This window comes from Hemitrygon akajei, chromosome 5, assembly GCF_048418815.1.
Source record: "Hemitrygon akajei chromosome 5, sHemAka1.3, whole genome shotgun sequence".
In the NCBI taxonomy this organism is placed as follows: Eukaryota; Metazoa; Chordata; class Chondrichthyes; order Myliobatiformes; family Dasyatidae; genus Hemitrygon; species Hemitrygon akajei.
Genome location: NC_133128.1, coordinates 139,398,481 through 139,416,531, shown reverse-complemented (window position 1 = coordinate 139,416,531; position 18,051 = coordinate 139,398,481). Strand labels below are relative to the sequence as shown.

General features: G+C 42.6%; 1 protein-coding gene across 4 annotated transcripts in view; it reads left to right on the top strand.

The window, feature by feature from the left end:
- Positions 1-18,051, top strand: part of agap1 (ArfGAP with GTPase domain, ankyrin repeat and PH domain 1) — a 642,020-nt gene that overhangs the window by 421,755 nt on the left and 202,214 nt on the right. For all 4 annotated transcript variants that reach the window (XM_073046649.1, XM_073046648.1, XM_073046647.1 and 1 more), the window contains exon 11: positions 298-466. In XM_073046649.1, the coding sequence (XP_072902750.1) occupies positions 298-466 (169 nt within the window). The remainder of the gene's footprint in view (positions 1-297; positions 467-18,051) is intronic.

The window sequence follows — 18,051 nt, the reverse complement described above, 5'->3', positions numbered from 1 at the left end:
TATTTGCAGTGAACAAAAATAAATGCTTTATTTTAAGCTATAGGTATCTGTATGAAGATAATCTAGATTAATACAATATTTTAGAAAACTCGATTTGTTTTGGACAAAAGATGTGGACATTAAGATTTTGTTACTGTGGTGTTTGCATTTGTTGTATTTGGTTGCCTCTCATTAAAAAGCTTAATTGTTTATTGCACTTTAACTTTACCTTAATCCATTCTGTTTCTTCTGATTTGGAAAGGCAATTCTAGAGCATTTGAATACTAACACTTTTACATTAACTTTTCTCATCTCAAGGATTACATGCAAAACGTCCATGGAAAGGAAATTGATCTCCTTCGGACTACCGTCAAAGTCCCAGGGAAGCGACCACCTCGTGCCACCTCAGCTTGTGCCCCCATTTCCAGTCCTAAAGCAAATGGTTTGCCCAAAGACCTGAGCAGTTTGCATATTTCACAGAATGCAGGTAAGCAACAAAATGCACTGTTGGACATTATGTTCTCTGCATTATTTATTTAGTTGGGGGGGGTGGTGGTGGTTGCACTTTGGTTGCCTGTCAGTCTTTGTTTCTGAACAGTCTTCTATAAACTCTATTGTGTTTCTTCTTCTGTAAATGGCTGCAAGAAAATTAAACTCAAGGTAATGTAAACACAAGAGATGCTGCAAATGCAGAGTGGCATACATTTTGTGTGTGTTACTCAATACTGTATATGGTGACATTTATGTACTTTGATAATAAATTTACTTTGACTTTGAATATTACTTCCAGGACTGGGAGCAGAATTCCGCTTACCAGCTTCTCTGGAATGATCCTGGATTGTAGTAGAACAGGGACTATGTTCAGTTCGTACTGATGGAACTGGTTCCTCAATTTGAGCAACTTTGCCATGCATTAATTAACATACAGTACCCAGGAGAAATTCAGTCTCCCAGAGTACGTTACAGAGAAGCTGATATGATCCACTCCCCTTTTCATTTGAAGTACCTCTTAATCCATGCAAAATAATCTCCATTGTTAACCATTGGAGGATTCAGACATTTCTCAGACAAAAAAGAAGTAAGAAAAAATATGCTTTACTGAACAAATGTTCTGAAATCTACCCGAGCAACAAGCTCAACCAAAATAGGACTCTCTTCATGGACAACAGTCGCATGATATAGCTATTAACTGGAACCTACCACTTAAAAGCTTATAAGGATCTGAATTCTAGCAAAGAGATACAAACTACTCCAGAAATTTGGCACCCTTGAAATGTTGGTAGTCCCAGACAGGCAGATTTTCTGGACTGTTGAATGATACTTCCAGTACCCAAATATGCATTTATTTTTCATTTTACCTATTGTGCAGCAGTATAATAATTTCTTCAATAAATCCAGTGAGTTTAAATGGAGGAGGAAATATTCAAGCACTCTGGGCCCTTACTCTGGCAGGAAAACCTTCTCCACATTCCTGAATCCTGGTATTCCCGACTCTGACCTCAGCTGCATTCTGGATCCCTGGCTCTGATCACACACCCCACTTGTGTTCTGGACCCTGGTTTGTATCCTGAACCAGATGCTCAACCATCAGAATTACTGAACAACCGGATGCTGGTTTATTGGAGTTAGTATCAGACTATGGTCATCATTGGAAAGGTTGGCATGTAATGCTAATCCCAAGTTATTCTGCAGGAGGTGGAGGTGAGACACCATGAAACCTCACATTATTTGTGCAAAAGGTATTTTAGAAATGGTTCTTTGGGAGTTTATCCCAAACAAGCTCAGAATGATGTGCAACTTTGATGTGATGAGATTCCCAGGCACCTTCTATACTTATCCAAGATAGTCAGAATTGCAGGTTGGAGAGGTGTTGCTGAAGCAGAACAGGTGAATTCATGGGGATAATTTAGAAGAATAAATTTGTAGAATTTGACTATAGCTGCACCATGTTGCTAGGATTGAATTGGAGTAGAGGTGTGCCAGAAAAGCCAGATGAGATAAAAATAACAAGACAGTTCTAGGCAGTTTCTAGAGTAGGTTACATGGTCAGCACATTGCGGGCCGAAGGGCCTGTTATGTGCCGTAGATTTCTATGTTTTATGCTTGAATCTAAGAGAGGAGAGTCAGCATTCCTCTTAGAGGAAATGAAGTGCTTCAAACATCGGACAAGTCAGATATTTTCAATAAAGATAGAAAATGCTGGAAATAGCAAGGCCAGCTACACCTGTGAAAAGAGAAATGATGAGATCACAAAAACCTGAATATTCTAATAAAAACTTTTAAAAAACAACTCTGATAATCTGCTACCCAAATATTTGGAAATCTCGATGACGCAGCATCTGGCTCACTAAGTAATGTTTACCGTGCTCCCTTTCAAACTAATGGGGCCCCGGTTCCCGTACTCCTTTTCACCTCACTTGGTTCACTGGAAAACAGACAAACCAACCCAGTTGGAGGCAAGTGAGTTACTGACAACCTTCTGGCTCACACATTAAGGATTGTCACTCAGGGCTAGGCAGTGGCTGGGAGCCAGTGCCTTGTGGAAATGGATACATCACTCAGAGTGAGTGAGCACCTTCAGAGGAGGAAAGGTGGGGGGGGGAACTGGGATTGATATATCATAAAGTAGCACTCCATAATAGATAATACGCAATCTTGTCATCTGTAGTTATCTGGCATATTGGAAAAGTAACATACACTCTGTAGATTTGAAGCCTACTCTTCTAATCTTTTAACTTCACGTTTGTAATTTTTTGCTTTCCAACGTCTAAATTCTAATGCTCAAACAATTTACAAATGATGGGTTTGATCTTAACTCAAATCTAAGCACGGAAAGCCATTAGCTGACGTGTTTTGACTATTAAACACCTTTCTTATGTTAATTCTTAACCCCTTATAAATTTCTGTCAGAACCCTCCAGGACATCATTAACTTATTTATATGTATTTACACCAGCTGGTAAACATTTAGATCTCCATAGCAGTCCTGCAAATGAAAATGTGTAAAACACAGACTTCAGTTCAGTGCGGATTAACTAGAGTTGTAATTTTCTTGTTCATTTTTTATTTAATTAGATAAAATCCATTTATAGCAGGTGTGAACTTCAAACACATAAACTTTCAGCCAGTTACCAGGTAACATATTGCAAAAGTCCTGCTCAGCAAGGATTGCACACTTCTTGCTATAGAATATTGATCTATAAAGGCTAGAAAATACAAGCCCCCTTTACACTGACTATAAGAACTTCGTCCAAACCATAAAACCAAAATAATAGCATGAATATTCAGTGACCTAGAATACTAATTATTGTCATGAATATTAATGCAATCAGACTTTCTTTCCAGTCAGACGTCTCTGAAGATGGGACTGTAATGAGAGCAGTTAGGAGTGAATGCTGTTCACATGACAGTGAGTCGGGTAATAAGGATAGCTTGATTAGCACTGTTTTCAGAGATGAAAGAACTCACGTGGGGTGTGGGGGAGGCGCTCGTTGCCTTGTTGAGCACTGCTGGCTGTGTGCCGCTGACTCAGATTAATGAGGCCTAAGAGGTGCATTATGAGCAGTGGCAAAGGTTTGATCTAATGGATTCAGTCATTTTTCCTTTGACTGACAGACTTGGAGAAGTAATTGCCTGTATAGGAGAGCAGTTCATTGGCAGTCAATAAAGAGATCCTATCGCTTTATTGTTGTATTATTTCGGCTGTGGTTCGTGGTGTCAAAGCTGTACTGTTTAGAGGCAGAAGAAAACATTAAGATGTATTTTCATAAATTCATCTCTCATATTTTTTCAATAATGCTGTCTAGCCTTCATGTTTGGATGGAATGACAAAAAAATTCTTTTATTCCATTAACATGGTTCACAACCTCTTCTGTGTAGAAGTAGAGTTAAAAACACACCTCAGCTTCAGTCAGCCCTTTTGGATATTGCTGTACCCCAGTGCACTGTGAAAACTCTCATTCCTCACCTTGTGCTTGTCTGCCCTGACAAGGGCCTTGTGAAGTTTAACCCTGTTTGACCAGGGTGACACAGCTCAGTGGCTGTCTCTGAATTCTGCTGTGACGTACCAGTTTGCAGTCAAGGGTCGTGTCATGGGAGCAGGCCATTTGACCCACCCCATCAGAGGACACCAGAATTGAAACTTTCCAGCCCACTCAAGTTCAAGTTCAGTTTGCGTTCAACCGTACACATGAATGCAGCCAGGAGAAGCAGTGTTCCTGTGGGACCAAGGTGCAAAACACAGTACCTACAGTCACACACAGCACAAGGCACGTATAGCACATACAAGACATCAGTAAAATACAGTCACACAAAACAAAATAGTCCAACACCCTGAGCCCATAAGTTTTGCAGAGATCTGCAGTTGGCAGCTTGTCTTTCTGTCAAGCGAACACGGGGGGGCAGCACCGACTCCAGGTTGAATGCCACGCCACACTGCCTCCAGTGGAACCCAACGACTCTGACACCTCTCTCCTGGGCAGCCGTAAACATGAGACACCGTAGCTTGAGGCCTCGTCCACACTACAAATGAGGCCATCCAGCTCCCCTGCTGTCCACCAATAATCAGTGAATCGGACTTGCAGCGTTCCACATTAACGGTCCAATGGGGTCTTGCGATCAGAAGGAAAGCAGCTGGGAAGATCACTCACAGTTAGACTGCACACCGACTCCTCCAACGCCTCTCTGACGCAGACAGCAGCACAGTCTGCACCAAGTCCAGCTCCTTCAGCTTTTGTGCCACAAGTAACTCACTGAAGGGTAGACCTGCAGTACTTTCATTTTTTAATATCCAGCAGGGTCTTGCAATCTTAAAAGATCTGTTTAAAAAAGAAATGGCACTTTTGGTTGACCCTATAGAAGCTGCTGTGATCAATTGCACCGCCATCTTACTGAAATCACTGTGTTCCAACTCTTTAGATAAAGCAATCCACAGTTAGAGTATATTCTTAGTTCTTCTTATTGGCCTATACATTTTCAGAGGCATAAATATTAAGGTAATTGAGAATACTATCTCAAGGCACAATAGAGAGAGTTAATGCATAAAAAGTTTGTTTCAGTGTACAATTTTGCCTATGTCTATGGAATACTTTACCCCAGTACTGTATAGATAGTACTTTATTGATACCAAAGGAAATTACAATGACACAATAGCATTACAAGTGCACAGATATACAAATACTAGAAAGAATACAAAGTAAGTTATCTCAGACAGTCTGACAGGAGGGGTCGTCAATTCCCTGGCTATAGGTTGACTCATTGAGCTTAATGGCCGAGGGTAAGAATGACCTCAAATAAGCGCTCTTTGGAGCAGTGCAGTTGTCTTGGTCTATTACTAAAAGTGCTCCGCTGTTCAGCCAAGGTGGCATGCAGAGGTTAAGAAACGTGGTAGCTTTCCAGATCAGAAGTGGCATATATGCAATGCATTGTTCAAGGCTGCAAGTACTGCAGGTGTCCTGGGCAGTGCTGCTCCTACATGAAAACACTGTCCTGATGAAGAGTTTCGGCCCCGAAACGTCGACTACTTATTCCTTTCCATAGGTGCTGTCAGACCTGCTGAGTTCTTCCAGTATTTTATGTGTGTGTTACACTTAATAAAATTGATCTGTCACTAAGTTCATGTACTGCTTGTGGGACCTGGCTGTGTAAAGGTTAACCTTTCTCTTCACCCTTATATCACCACACTCTCATATCCAGAACATTTCCCCAGACTTTTCCAAGGCATTTTAAAGCCAATATAGAACATAGAACATTACAGCACAGTACAGGCCCTTCAGCCCATGACATTGTGCTGACCCTTTAACCTACCCCATTTTCAGTCTAACCCTTTTCTTCTACTTAGCCTTCCATTTTTCTTTCATCCATGTGCCTGAGAGTCTTGTAAATATTTCTAATGTATCTTCATGTATCCCTGGCACTGCGCTCCAAGCACCTATCCCTGCCCTGTCTCTGACGTCCTTCCCCCCATATTTTCCTCCAGTGTTACAATAACACGTACAGTCACAAAATAATAGTAGCTCAAGGCACTGAGTGGCATGGCCTGAAGATTGATGATGTTGTCCTGGAGCTACGTTTCTGCAAAAACAAGCACGCAGCAGTTCATCATCTCGCGCTGGGTCAGCCACAGATGAAGGCAGTCCAGCTTGTCTTCCAGAGAGCGAACACTGAAGAGCAGGACTGATGGGAGAACAGGCCTGCAGGGACTAGCTTCCAACCCAGCACAGATTCCAGCATGCCCGCTGTGTCTCTGTTAACTGTTATGCCACCTCTGGTGTCTCCTTCCCTGTGCAGCATCAGGGCCTGGTCCGTGCAACAACCACCATGCAGCTCCTCTGCCAATGAACAGTATTTTGTAGTACCAAAGCCCAACAGGGTTTTGCAATCACAAGAAAAATGTTTAAGACAAACATTGTTTGTTGGACATGGAGAGGCTGCTGCGACTAAGCGCGCGTGCCACCATCGTACCGGAAGACCACTCAATCTATGTCTCTTATCATCTTGTACAATTCTGTCAAGTCTCCTGTCACACTCCTTTGCTCCAAAGAGAAAAGACCAAAGATCAGGCTCATTCAACCTGTCCTCATGAGACATGCTCTCTAATCCAGGCAGCATCCTGGTGAATCTCCTCTGCACCCTCTCTAAAGCTTCCACATCCTTCTTACAATCAGTGACCAGAGCTGAGCACAATACTCCAGGTGTGGTCTAACCCAGGTTTTATAGAGCTGCAATGTAACAATGAGCTGTTGTTGTTACCAAGGAGACAAGGCAGTCAAATTAAACAAGCATGATCTATGACATAATGAATCAGTTAACTGCTTTTCATTGTTTTGGTTGAGAGTCACCTTGTCGTGAGCACCCTTGCTGTTCAATGCAGTCGGGCCCTAGGATTATTTACTTGTGTCCCTTTATTCAGCTTAACTTCTCCTGCCAGGTCATTCACGATCCTGTTTCTCAGACATTTTCCTCTTTGTGTTGTTTATTCCTACAATACAATGCACAGATCCACTTCCACAGAAGTCAAGACTGACATTGCAAGTGCATTTCTGAAGTTGTACTGCACCTGCTGAGGTTTGATCTTTCATATGCTGTAGGTCAATAAAGTGAGGCCCCAATCTGCATTTTCAAGGAGATCTGTGGCGCCACTTTAAAGAAGAGCAGAGAAGTTATTGGAAAAGAAGTATCATAGGTTCCACAAGAGTAAGGCTTTAATCATATATCACCAATTATAATGATCCAATTATGCCCTCTTGCATTCAGCCTTCAGTTAATACCTCCTAAAAACTGACATTGTCAGATTGTTTGTGATGTCATGTAAGCAGAAGTTATCTGCAATGCTTCTTGCAAAACAGTAAAGTGAAGAATCTTGTGGTTGTGAATAACTGTAGATCTGCTATCTTGTATTTCTTTGTAACACAAGAAAATAGGAACAGGAGTAGGCTATCAGACATCCCAAACCTTCCTTACTATTCAATGTGATCTGAGCTGATGGGGCCCAAGGCCTCGACTTCTTCTCTGTGTCAGATCCCTAAATGCCTTGATCTTTTTATCTGCCTCCACTTTAATTACTTATTTTGATCCAGCCCCGGCAACTCTCTAGGACAGAGCATTCCAGAGATTCAGTACTCTGAGCAAAGATACTTATGTGGATCTCTGTTTTAAATTACCTTTTACCTTCAAAATATCTCATTATTCAAGATTCTCCCACTGGTGAAAACATCTCAACATCTACCCTGTCAAGCCCCCTTGGGATTCAAAATGTTTCAAAAAGAACATAGAACATTACAACACAGTACAGGCTCTTTGACCCATGATATGCCAACATTTTAACCCACTGTAAGATCAGTCTAACCCTTCCCTCCTAAATAGCCCTGTATTTTTCTATCATCCATGTGCCTGTCTAAGAGGTTCATAAATGTGCCTAATGGATCTACCTCCACCACTAATCCTGACAGAGCATTCCATTTAGGCCATTCTGTGTGTAAAAAGAAAAAAAAAACCTCCCTCTGACATCTCCACCCCCCCCCCCCCCCATAATTTCCTCCATTCACCTTAAAATTATACCCCCTTGTATGAGTCATTTCTGCCCTGGGTAAAAAGTCTCTGGTTATCCACTCATCCTCTGCTATTTATTACCTTGTACACTGCTATCAAGTCTCCTCTCAACCTCTGGTCTAACAAGAGTTTTACTGAGCTGCAACATTACCTTCTGGCTCCTAAATTCATTCCTCCGACTAATGAAGGCCAACACACCACAAACCTTCTTAACTACCCTATCAATTAAAACCTGCTCATGGAGAGTGTTGTCACACTCTTAATGTACTAGTCCTAACACGCTGCAGAACGATTCATTCAAGTTTTGCAGAAATATTTAGGACACTAACTCGTTTATATTCCTTCTCTGCTGCTACCTTATTTCTTTCCCAATTCCAACATGACTTCGGTTAAGGAAATAGATTTTTGGTCTTGTTCTTCAAGGGAAGCTTGAGGGCAGTCTGCCATAGCAGATAAACACAAATCTGATAAAGTGTGAATACTTGAAGTCATCTCCCATTGCAGCGGATTGTCAAGTTACTTTCATGCTAATTGTGTGTGCTAACCCTGTCATTATTACCCCAGCAAATTCTGGGCCAGTGGTTTCAGAATGTTTGCACATTGTCACCAAACTAAATCATTGTTCATTCATCCCTCAGCTGTGAATATAAATATTGCACCAGGAATAAAAAGTTAGCTGGAGGTGTGTTAGCACTGGTGATGCAAGCTGGTTAAATGTATAAACTGTATCAGACTTCTGTTTGATTCAGTTCTCTTTGGTGTTATGTGTCCCATTTCTTAATTGTTAATCATGTAGACTTGCAGTCATGTGTTAAGCTGTTTAGATTTCATTATTTGCTTTCAAACTGCTTGACCAGCAAAGAAGGGTTTTACAAGAAATAAAATAAGTAAATCAATACTGTACCTGGAACAGGCAAAAATTAGTATTTTTAAAATTATAGGCCAGTCACTGATCGGGGGTGTTACAGATACAGGAGATACAGTGGAGACATCACTACCCAAAATTAATTTTATTTAATGCAAATCTGGTTTATATCCAGTACTTGTGAAAAAGGGTATGTTTCAAGATAATTTACTGCAGAAATTGGCTTGCAAGTATTTTGGCATTCTTTGATCAGGAGGTCAGAACAGCTTTTCATTATAGTGAATAAAGCAGGCACAAGTGTCATAATAAATGGTCTCAAGGGAGGAAAGGGTCCCGTGTTGCTTAGTGGTGTTTGAGTGCCATGTCAGTCATGTACGCAGTGCTCTCTGACCTTCAGAGTGAGTTAATGGCCATTTCATTAAAACGGGCAGATCGGCACTGTAAACAGCTGCTGGCAGGTGAAGCCTGTTTCCAACATCTGACTGAGCTGCCGGGCTAGAAAGGGAATGGATGCCAAGAGTTTGAGGTTTGGCCCTCAACAAGATAGATATGATTTGATTCACAGGCTGTCTCTTTCTTGGTTATCACTCAGGACAATTTTACAGAAATACTGGCTGACATCTGAAAGCATTATTTTTTTTTAAATTGTCTCTTTCAGCCGTAGAGGTGGTGCTGAGTGAATAACTGGCCTTTTCATCCTGACAGTGTCTTCATAACATGACCAGACATTTCCTCCTGTTACAGTGGTTTTCCCACTTCTCCTGTGGAGTTTAGTACTGTTTTAAGCACAGAAATAGGAACAGATAAAGAGAGAGCATGGAGACAGTGGTTGTTTTCACTTCTAGTTGCTGAACACAGGAAAAATAGTGATCTAAATCAATTATTCACCACTCCTCTCCTACCCACACAGCTTCCCCCTCACCTGGTCTCGCCAATCACCTGCCAGCTTGTACTCTTTCCCCTTCCTCTTCTTATTCTGGCTTCTGTCCTCTTCATTTCCAGTCCTGATGAAGGGTCTCATCCTAAAATATCAACCGCTAATTTCCCTCCTTTGATGCCATCTGGCATGCTGAGTTCCTCCAGCATGTATGTATGTTGGTTTATACCATTTATTTCTTCTCATTCCTCTTTCTTATTACATCAATGTTTTGATCCTTTTCTCTGTATTAATGGATTTATGTGCTTCCATTGCTGGAGGAGAGATACATTGTTTATTCTGAACTCCCCTTTAACCCCCAGCAAATGGAGGCATAATTTTCTTTAGAAAATGTCTGCATTTGACACAAATGTTATCTAGACAAATTGCAAGTGGCAAGTAGTTGCAGTAATTGCGTGTGTTTCGGAGTATGCTTAGCTGGTAAAAAAATCCAACAATTTATTAATGTTGAAATAAATAAACTTGCTAGGAATACTCATCAGGTTGGGCAGCACCCGTGGAAAGGTTTGAAGTGGGAAAGTGAGAAAACAAGTTAGTTCTTTCAGACAGAGTGTGGAAAGGGAAGTATTACTCTGAGGCCTGGTAGCTGACCAGGTGACTCTGCTGCTTCTCGACCTGTCTAGTTGATTGATTAATAGAGAATAGTGTGTGGTGGAGGAGGAGAGAGAGAGAGAAAACAGTGGATGATTAAAACTGAAATGCAGGTAAGAGGTTTGTTGAAACCTGGAGCCAAGGAGAGAATGCTGAAAATACTCATCAGATCAGGCAATGTGTATGGAGACAGATTGTACGTCAGGATGCTCTTCATTGGCGTTCAGCTAGCATTCAATACTATCACCTCTTTGAAGCTCATCAGTAGGGTCCAGGACCTGGGCCTCGATACCTCCCTGTAAACTGGATCTTTGCTTTTCTAACTGGCTACCCCAGTTCGTATGAATTAGTAGCAATATCTCCTCCACACTCGCCATCGGCACCACAAGGCTGTGTGCTTATGTCTCTGATTCATTCACCTTATACCGGTGACTGTGGCTAAATACAGCTTCAGTGCCATATTTCAGTCTGCTAACAACACCATTGTTGTTGGCTGAACCTAAGGTGGGAATGAATCGGCAAATAGGAGGAAAATTGAAAATGTGGTTAAGTAGTGCCAGAAAACCTTGCACTCAACATAATCAAAACCAAAGAGCTGATTATTGAACACGGGAGGAAGAAGGATCAGAGATGGGGAGGGTCAATAGCTTAAAATTCCTTGGTATTAACATTTCAGGGGACATGTTATCTCCTATTGCAAAGAAGACACAACAGTGCTTCTGCCTGGAGCAGGGGTTCCCAACCTGTTTTATGCCATGGACCAAAACCAGTAAGCAAGGGGTCCATGGACCCCAAGTTGGGGTTGCGTACATTTGGATGTCACTAAAAGCTCTGACATTCTTCTGGATGCATGGTGGAGAGTATACTGTCTGGTTGCATCACGGACTGGGATGCGCAGGAACAGAAGGGACTATAAAAAGTGATGGAAATAGTGCAGTGCATCACATGCAAAGCCCTTCCCACCACTGAGCATGGAACACTGCCACAAGAAAACAGTTTCCATCATCAAGAACCCCCACCATCCAGGCCATGACTTCTTCCCACTACTACCATCCGGCTGGAGGTACAGGGCTCTTAGGTTCCACCCCAACAGGTTCAGGAACAATGATTACCTATAACCTTCAGGCAACTGAACCAGCACGACAAACTTCACTTACCTCAACTCTGAACTGAATCTACATCCGACAGACTTCAAGTTCGCTTCAAATCAAGCAGCATCTGTGGGGTGAGAAATATAAGAAAGGTTAATGACCTCTCATTGGAACTGGGAGAACTTAGAAGTGAAATGAATTGCATATAAACCTATAAAACTCATGTTCTCAGTATTTTTTTTGTACATAGGTTGTTTGTCAGTCTTTGTTTTTATATGGTTTTCTGTAAGCTCTATTGTATTTCTTTATTTTATCTGTAAATGCTTGTAAGAAAATGAACCTCAAAGTAGATTATATAGTACTATGCACTTTGATAATAAGCTTACTTTCAACTTTGAACTCTGAACTACATTGGAAGAAGTGCAAATGAATAGCTGCTTGGGTCCTTGGGCGATGGGTATAGAAATGGTAAAAGAGGTCACAAAGGAAAGTGTCATAAGAAGATAAGTGTTTGGTGGAATTTCAAGCCTGTGCATATCTCCAAGTAGCCTCTGAATACTAGATAGCAATTTACAGTGTGTAATATAGCATTTGAAAGTACATATGGCATTAAAATACAAATGCTGGAAATGTACAGCAGATAAGCATCATCTGTGGGGTAAAAAATATCTCAGGTCATTGATCTCTCATTGGAACTGGGAGAACTTAGAAGTGAAACAAATAGGTTAAAGAGAAAAACAGAAGGAATGGAAAGTGTCAAGATGGAGACTCAGAGAGATTAAATGGCATAAGTGGTGGATGAGGCTGACGTTGCTTTAGTGATGCATTTTGGGATTGAAATTACAACATTGTAACTTTACCTTTAGAATGTATGGCCCTTCATTCTCTGGAACCGGCAACAGAGAGAGAGACTGACATGGTGTCACAGAATGGTATTATTTCACTTTATATGAAAAGGTGCAAGTGTCTTGCACCTTTGGCTCGTAGTTTTGCTCAAGGTCGTTGGATCTGATCCCAATGAGCAATTGTCTCTTTCTTATTGGGCAGAACCTGAAGCCAGCAAGTTGCTTGCTTTTACTGCTGACTACAAGATAAATACGTTTCCTTTTCAGGATTAGCAACATATCAACATGCTGCCCAGAGCCATCCAATACAAAATAGTAACAGTGCAGTGCAGTTATAGGATATTGTGGGCTAAAACAATGCTCACCTCACAAAACAACGAAGAACTCTGGCAGCCACTTAAGTCATGCTGGCTGTCAAACTTAACAAGAATGTTTAATATTGGTTGGGCTGAGTTATTCTCCGATCATGGCAATTTACTTGGAAACATTTCATCACCGTATCAGAAGACATCATCAGTGCACTGTTGTTTGTGCTGAGTCCTCTGAATGCTTGGCCTTTATATACTTCAGCTGATTGGTCCTCATATTGGAAACTCTATTGTGAAGTGGGGACAGTATCTTGTCACTGATGGTTGCGTGGTGAACGTCGTGCATTGTGGTTTGGAATTTTGCCTGCATTGGCTCATAAGTACGATCGAGGTCTACATGTTTGTTTACAGAATTGTTCACAGAAAGCCATTCTTTGAGGAATTCTCTTGCATTCCGCATGTTTGCTTGCGCCACGACTTTCACTGATGCCCAGTCGACTTTGTGCCCTTCTTGATCTTCATGGATAGAGTCTCGGGAAAGTTGGTCATGCCACTTTACAGCCAGCTGATGTTCATGGGTCCTTGTGGATAGTCTTTTCCCAGTTTGGTCAACGTAATATTTGCTGATGATGTCTCCTCATATGGTAACAAAATGTTTACAAGTAGATTGCCAAGGTCGAAGAGCAATCCGACCACCTGAGCTACACATTTTCTGAATCATTTCCATATTTAATATTCCTGACATTTAGAAACATTCAATAAATGTTAAGAATGAAACATTTTTATAAATTACTTTTGTTTAAATTAAAACAGTTAAAAATATTTGATTCACTTGCAGGTTCATGCAATGTAAATTAACTTGTTTTTAGAGACACAGGAGACTGGAAATGCTGACTTCTTGAGCAACAAGCAAAAAGCTGGATGAGCTCAGTGGATCAGGTAACTTCTGTAGAGAGAAGTGGACCCGCTATCTCGACCTGAAAGGTCACTTGTCCATTTCCCTCCAAAATGCTGCTTGACCCACTGAGTTCCTCTAACTTATTGCTTGTTAACTAATATTCCAGCTTTCTACCTGTCCCCATCCATTGAACTGAATGGATTTCCTGAAGCTGTAGCAGGTTTAATACATAAGTGTGCCAGGGAAATGCACTCTCATTGCACTCTGCAAAGCACCAGCAAAAAGCAACTAGGCTGGGCTGGAATCCTCCAAACCACATAGCTGGTGTGTTTGCGCTAGGAAATGAGAAAAAAATACCAGCCCAGCAAGTAACACACACAAAATGCTGGTGGAACGCAGCAGCTCAGGCAGCATCTGTAGGACGAAGTATAGTTGACGTTTCGGGCCGAGACCCTTTGTCAGGACTAACTGAAAGAAAAGATAGTAAGAGATTTGAGAGGGGGAGAGGAAAATCCAAAATGATAGGCAAAGACAGGAGGGGGTGGGGTGAAGCTAAGATCTGGAAAGGTGATTGGCAAAAGGAATACAGAGCTGGAGAAGGGAAAGGATCATGGGACGGGAGGTCTAGGGAGAAAGAAAGGGGGAGGGGAGCACCAGAGGGAGATGGAGACAGGCAAAGTGATGGGCAGAGAGAGGGAAAAAAAGGAGAGGAAAAAAGGGGGGAATAATAAATAAATAAGGGATGGGGTAAGAAGGGAAGGAGGGGTATTAACGGAAGTTAGAGAAATCAATGTTCATGCCATCAGGTTGGAGGCTACCCAGACGGAATATAAGGTGTTGATCCTCCAACCTGAGTGTGGCTTCATCTTGACAGTAGGGGAGGCCATGGATAGACATCAGAATGGGAATGGGACATGGAATTAAAATGTGTGGCCACTGAGAAATCCTGCTTTCTCTGGCAGACCGAGCATAGGTGTTCAGCAAAACAGTCTCCCAGTCTGTGTCGGGTCTCACCAATATATAGAAGGCTGCACCGGGAGCACCAGACGCAGTATATCACACCAGCCGACTCACAGGTGAAGTGTTTCCTCACTTGGACGGACTGTCTGGGACCCTGAATGGTGGTGAGGGAGGAAGTGTAAGGGCAGGTGTAGCACTTGTTCCGCTTCCAAGGATAAGTGCCAGGAAAGAGATCGGTGGGAAGAGATGGGGGGGACGAATGGACAAGGGAGTCGCATAGGGAGTGATTCCTGCAGAAAACACAGTGGGGAGGGAAAGATGTGCTTGGTAGTAGGATCCCGTTGGAAGTGGCAGAAGTTACGGAGAATTATATGTTGGACCCGGAGGCTGGTGGGGTGGTAGGTGAGGACAAGGGGAACCCTATCCCGAGTGGGGTGGTGGGTAGATGTGCGTGAAATGGAGAGATACATTTGAGAGCAGAGTTAATGGTGGAAGAAGGGAAGCCCCTTTCTCTAAAAAAGGAAGACATCTCCTTTGTCCTGGAATGAAAAGCCTCATCCTGAGAACAGATGCAGCGGCGACGGAGGAATTGGGAGAAGGGGATGGCATTTTCGCAAGAGACAGGGTCGGAAGAGGAATAGTCCAGGTAGCTGTGAGAGTCTATAGGGTTACAGTAGTTATCAGTAGATAAGCTGTCTCCAGAGATGGAGACAGAAAGATCAAGAAAGGGAAGGAGGTGTCGGAAATGGACCAGGTAAATTTGAGGACAGGGTGAAAGTTGGAGGCAAAGTTAATGAAGTCAACGAGCTCAGCATGTTTGCAGGAGGCAGCGCCAATGCAGTCGTCAATGTAGCGAAGGAAAAGTGGGGGGCAGATACCCGTATAGGTTTGGAACATGGACTGTTCCACAAAGCCAACAAAAAGGCAGGCATAACTGTGACCCATACGGGTGCCCATGGCTACACCTTTGGTTTGGAGGAAGTGGGAGGAGCCAAAGGAGAAATTATTGAGAGCAAGGACTAATTCCGCTAGACGGAGGAGAGTGGTGGTAGAGGGGAATTGGTTAGGTCTGGAATCCAAAAAGAAGCGGAGAGTTTTGAGACTTTCCTGGTAGGGGATGGAGGTATATAGGGACTGGACATCCATGGTGAAAATAAGGCGGTGGGGGCCAGGGAACTTAAAATCATTGAAAAAATGCAAAGCATGAGAAGTGTCACGAACATAGGTGGGAAGGGATTGAACAAGGGGGGATCAAACCGTGTCGAGGTATGCAGAAATGAGTTTGGTGGGGCAGGAGCAAGCTGAGACAATGGGTCTACCTGGACAGGCAGGTTTGTGGATCTTGGGTAGGAGGTAGAAACAGGAAGTGAGGGGTGTGGGAACTATGAGGTTGGTGGCAGTGGATGGGAGATCCCCAGAGCTGATAAGGTTGGTGATGGTGTGGGAGACAGTGGCCTGGTACTCCTTAGTGGGGTCACGATTGAGGGGTAAATAAGAGGAGGTATCAGCGAGTTGTCGCTGTGCCTCGCTCGGCAAGGTAGAGGTCAGTATGCCAGACTACAACAGCCCCCCGCTTATCAGCGGGTTTTATAGTAAGGTTGGGATTGGTGCGGAGGGAGTGAAGAGCAGAGCGTTCGGAAGGAGTGAGGTTGGAATTGGAACAATAGACAGTAGGTGCAGGAGTAGGCCATTTGGCCCTTCTAGTCAGCACCACCATTCACTGTGATCATGGCTGATCATACACATACACAATCAGTACCCCGTTCCTGCCCTCTCCCCATATCCCTTGACCCCGCTATCTATAAGAGCTCTATCTAACTCTCTCTTGAAAGCTTCCAGAGACTTGGCCTCCACTGCCTTCTGGGGCAGAGCATTCCACATATCCACCACTCTCTGGGTGAAAAAGTTTTTCCGCATCTCTGTTCTAAATGGCCTACCCCTTATTCTTAAACTGTGGCCTCTAGTTCTGGACTCACCCATCAGCGGGAACATGCTTCCTGCCTCCAGCGTGTCCAATCCTTTAATAATCTTATATATTTCAATCAGATCCCCTCTCATTCTTCTGAATTCCAGTGTAAAATAAGGTGTGGTGAAGTCGAGACGGTTGATGTCCCGTCGGCAGGTAGCAATAAAGAGATCCAGAGCAGGCAGAAGACCAGAGCGGGGTGTCCATGAGGAGGAGGAGGTTCCAGCAAGTTCTGTCTTTGGCTAGTCATAAGAAGAACATACCCCTTCATTATACTGGAGGGGTTGGGGGAAGGACAGGTGTGTAAGCACAGTGGAAGCAGATAGCTTCTCCTGCATTTGGGGTAATATCTGTTGAGAATCCCAAATCACTTGCATTTTTGCACCTACATTCAATGGCCACTCTATTAGGTACACCTGTTCTTTAATCCAGATAACTAATCAGCCAATCATGTGGCATCAACTCAAGGCATAAAAGCATGCAGACCTGGTCAGAAGGTTCAGTTGGTGTTCAGATCAAACATCAGAATGGGGAAATATGTGATAGAAGTCACTTTGACTGTGGAATGACTGTTGGTGCCAGACGGGACAGTTTGAATAGCTCAGAAACTGCTGATCTCCTGGAATCTCACACACACCAGTCTCTAGAGTTTACAGAAAATAGTACAAAAACATTCAGTGAGTGACAGTTCTGTGGCAAAGATGCCTTGTTAATGAGAGAAATCAGAGGAGAATGGCTAGTTCAAGCTGATAGGAAAGCGACATTGACTCTAAATAACCATTTGTTACAACAGTGGTGTGCAGAAGAGCATCTCTGAATGCACAACACGTCAATACTTGAAGTGGATGGGCTAAAGCAATGGAAGACTATGAACAGACACCCAGTGGCCACTTTATTAGCTACAGGAGGTATCTAATAAAGCCTCAGCATTACATCCTTGCTTTTATATTCTCCTTGGTACTGAGCAGTGGAGAATCAGCCAGGACTGTTAGGTTGCAGTAGCAAAGTTCCCACCTTCTTCAAGACACTAAAAAACATATCCAGATTCCATTGATGATTGACAGAAATTGGAGTGAGAAACAGAAAATACTGGTAGTTCTCAGCAGTTCATGCAGCATCTGTGGAGAGTGAAACAGGGTTAACATTTCTGTAGATCCTCTTTAAAAGCTTGTTTTTTTTTTATCTCTAATACCCCTTTAAAATCTGTGGTAGACTGTTTCAGAAACAGTTCGCCTGACAGCAATCTAATTTAAACCAGACTCACTAAAAATATTTTGTTCCACCTTCACAATTCTTTTAACTTTGTCCTCTGCTTAACAGGAATTTACCTCCGTTTAGCTTTTAACGATTCATTATAGAGCTTTTCAAACATCTGTGACAATTTGTGAGCTGTAAACTCCCAGAAGTATCACTGACATGAGTAACACATACAAAATGCTGGGGGATCTCAGCAGGTCAGGCAGCATCTGTGCAAAAGGAATAAACTGTCTTGTTCATTGTTTGTTCCTTTCAATAGATGCTGCCTGATCTGATATTCTTCAACATTTTATGTGTATTACTTGG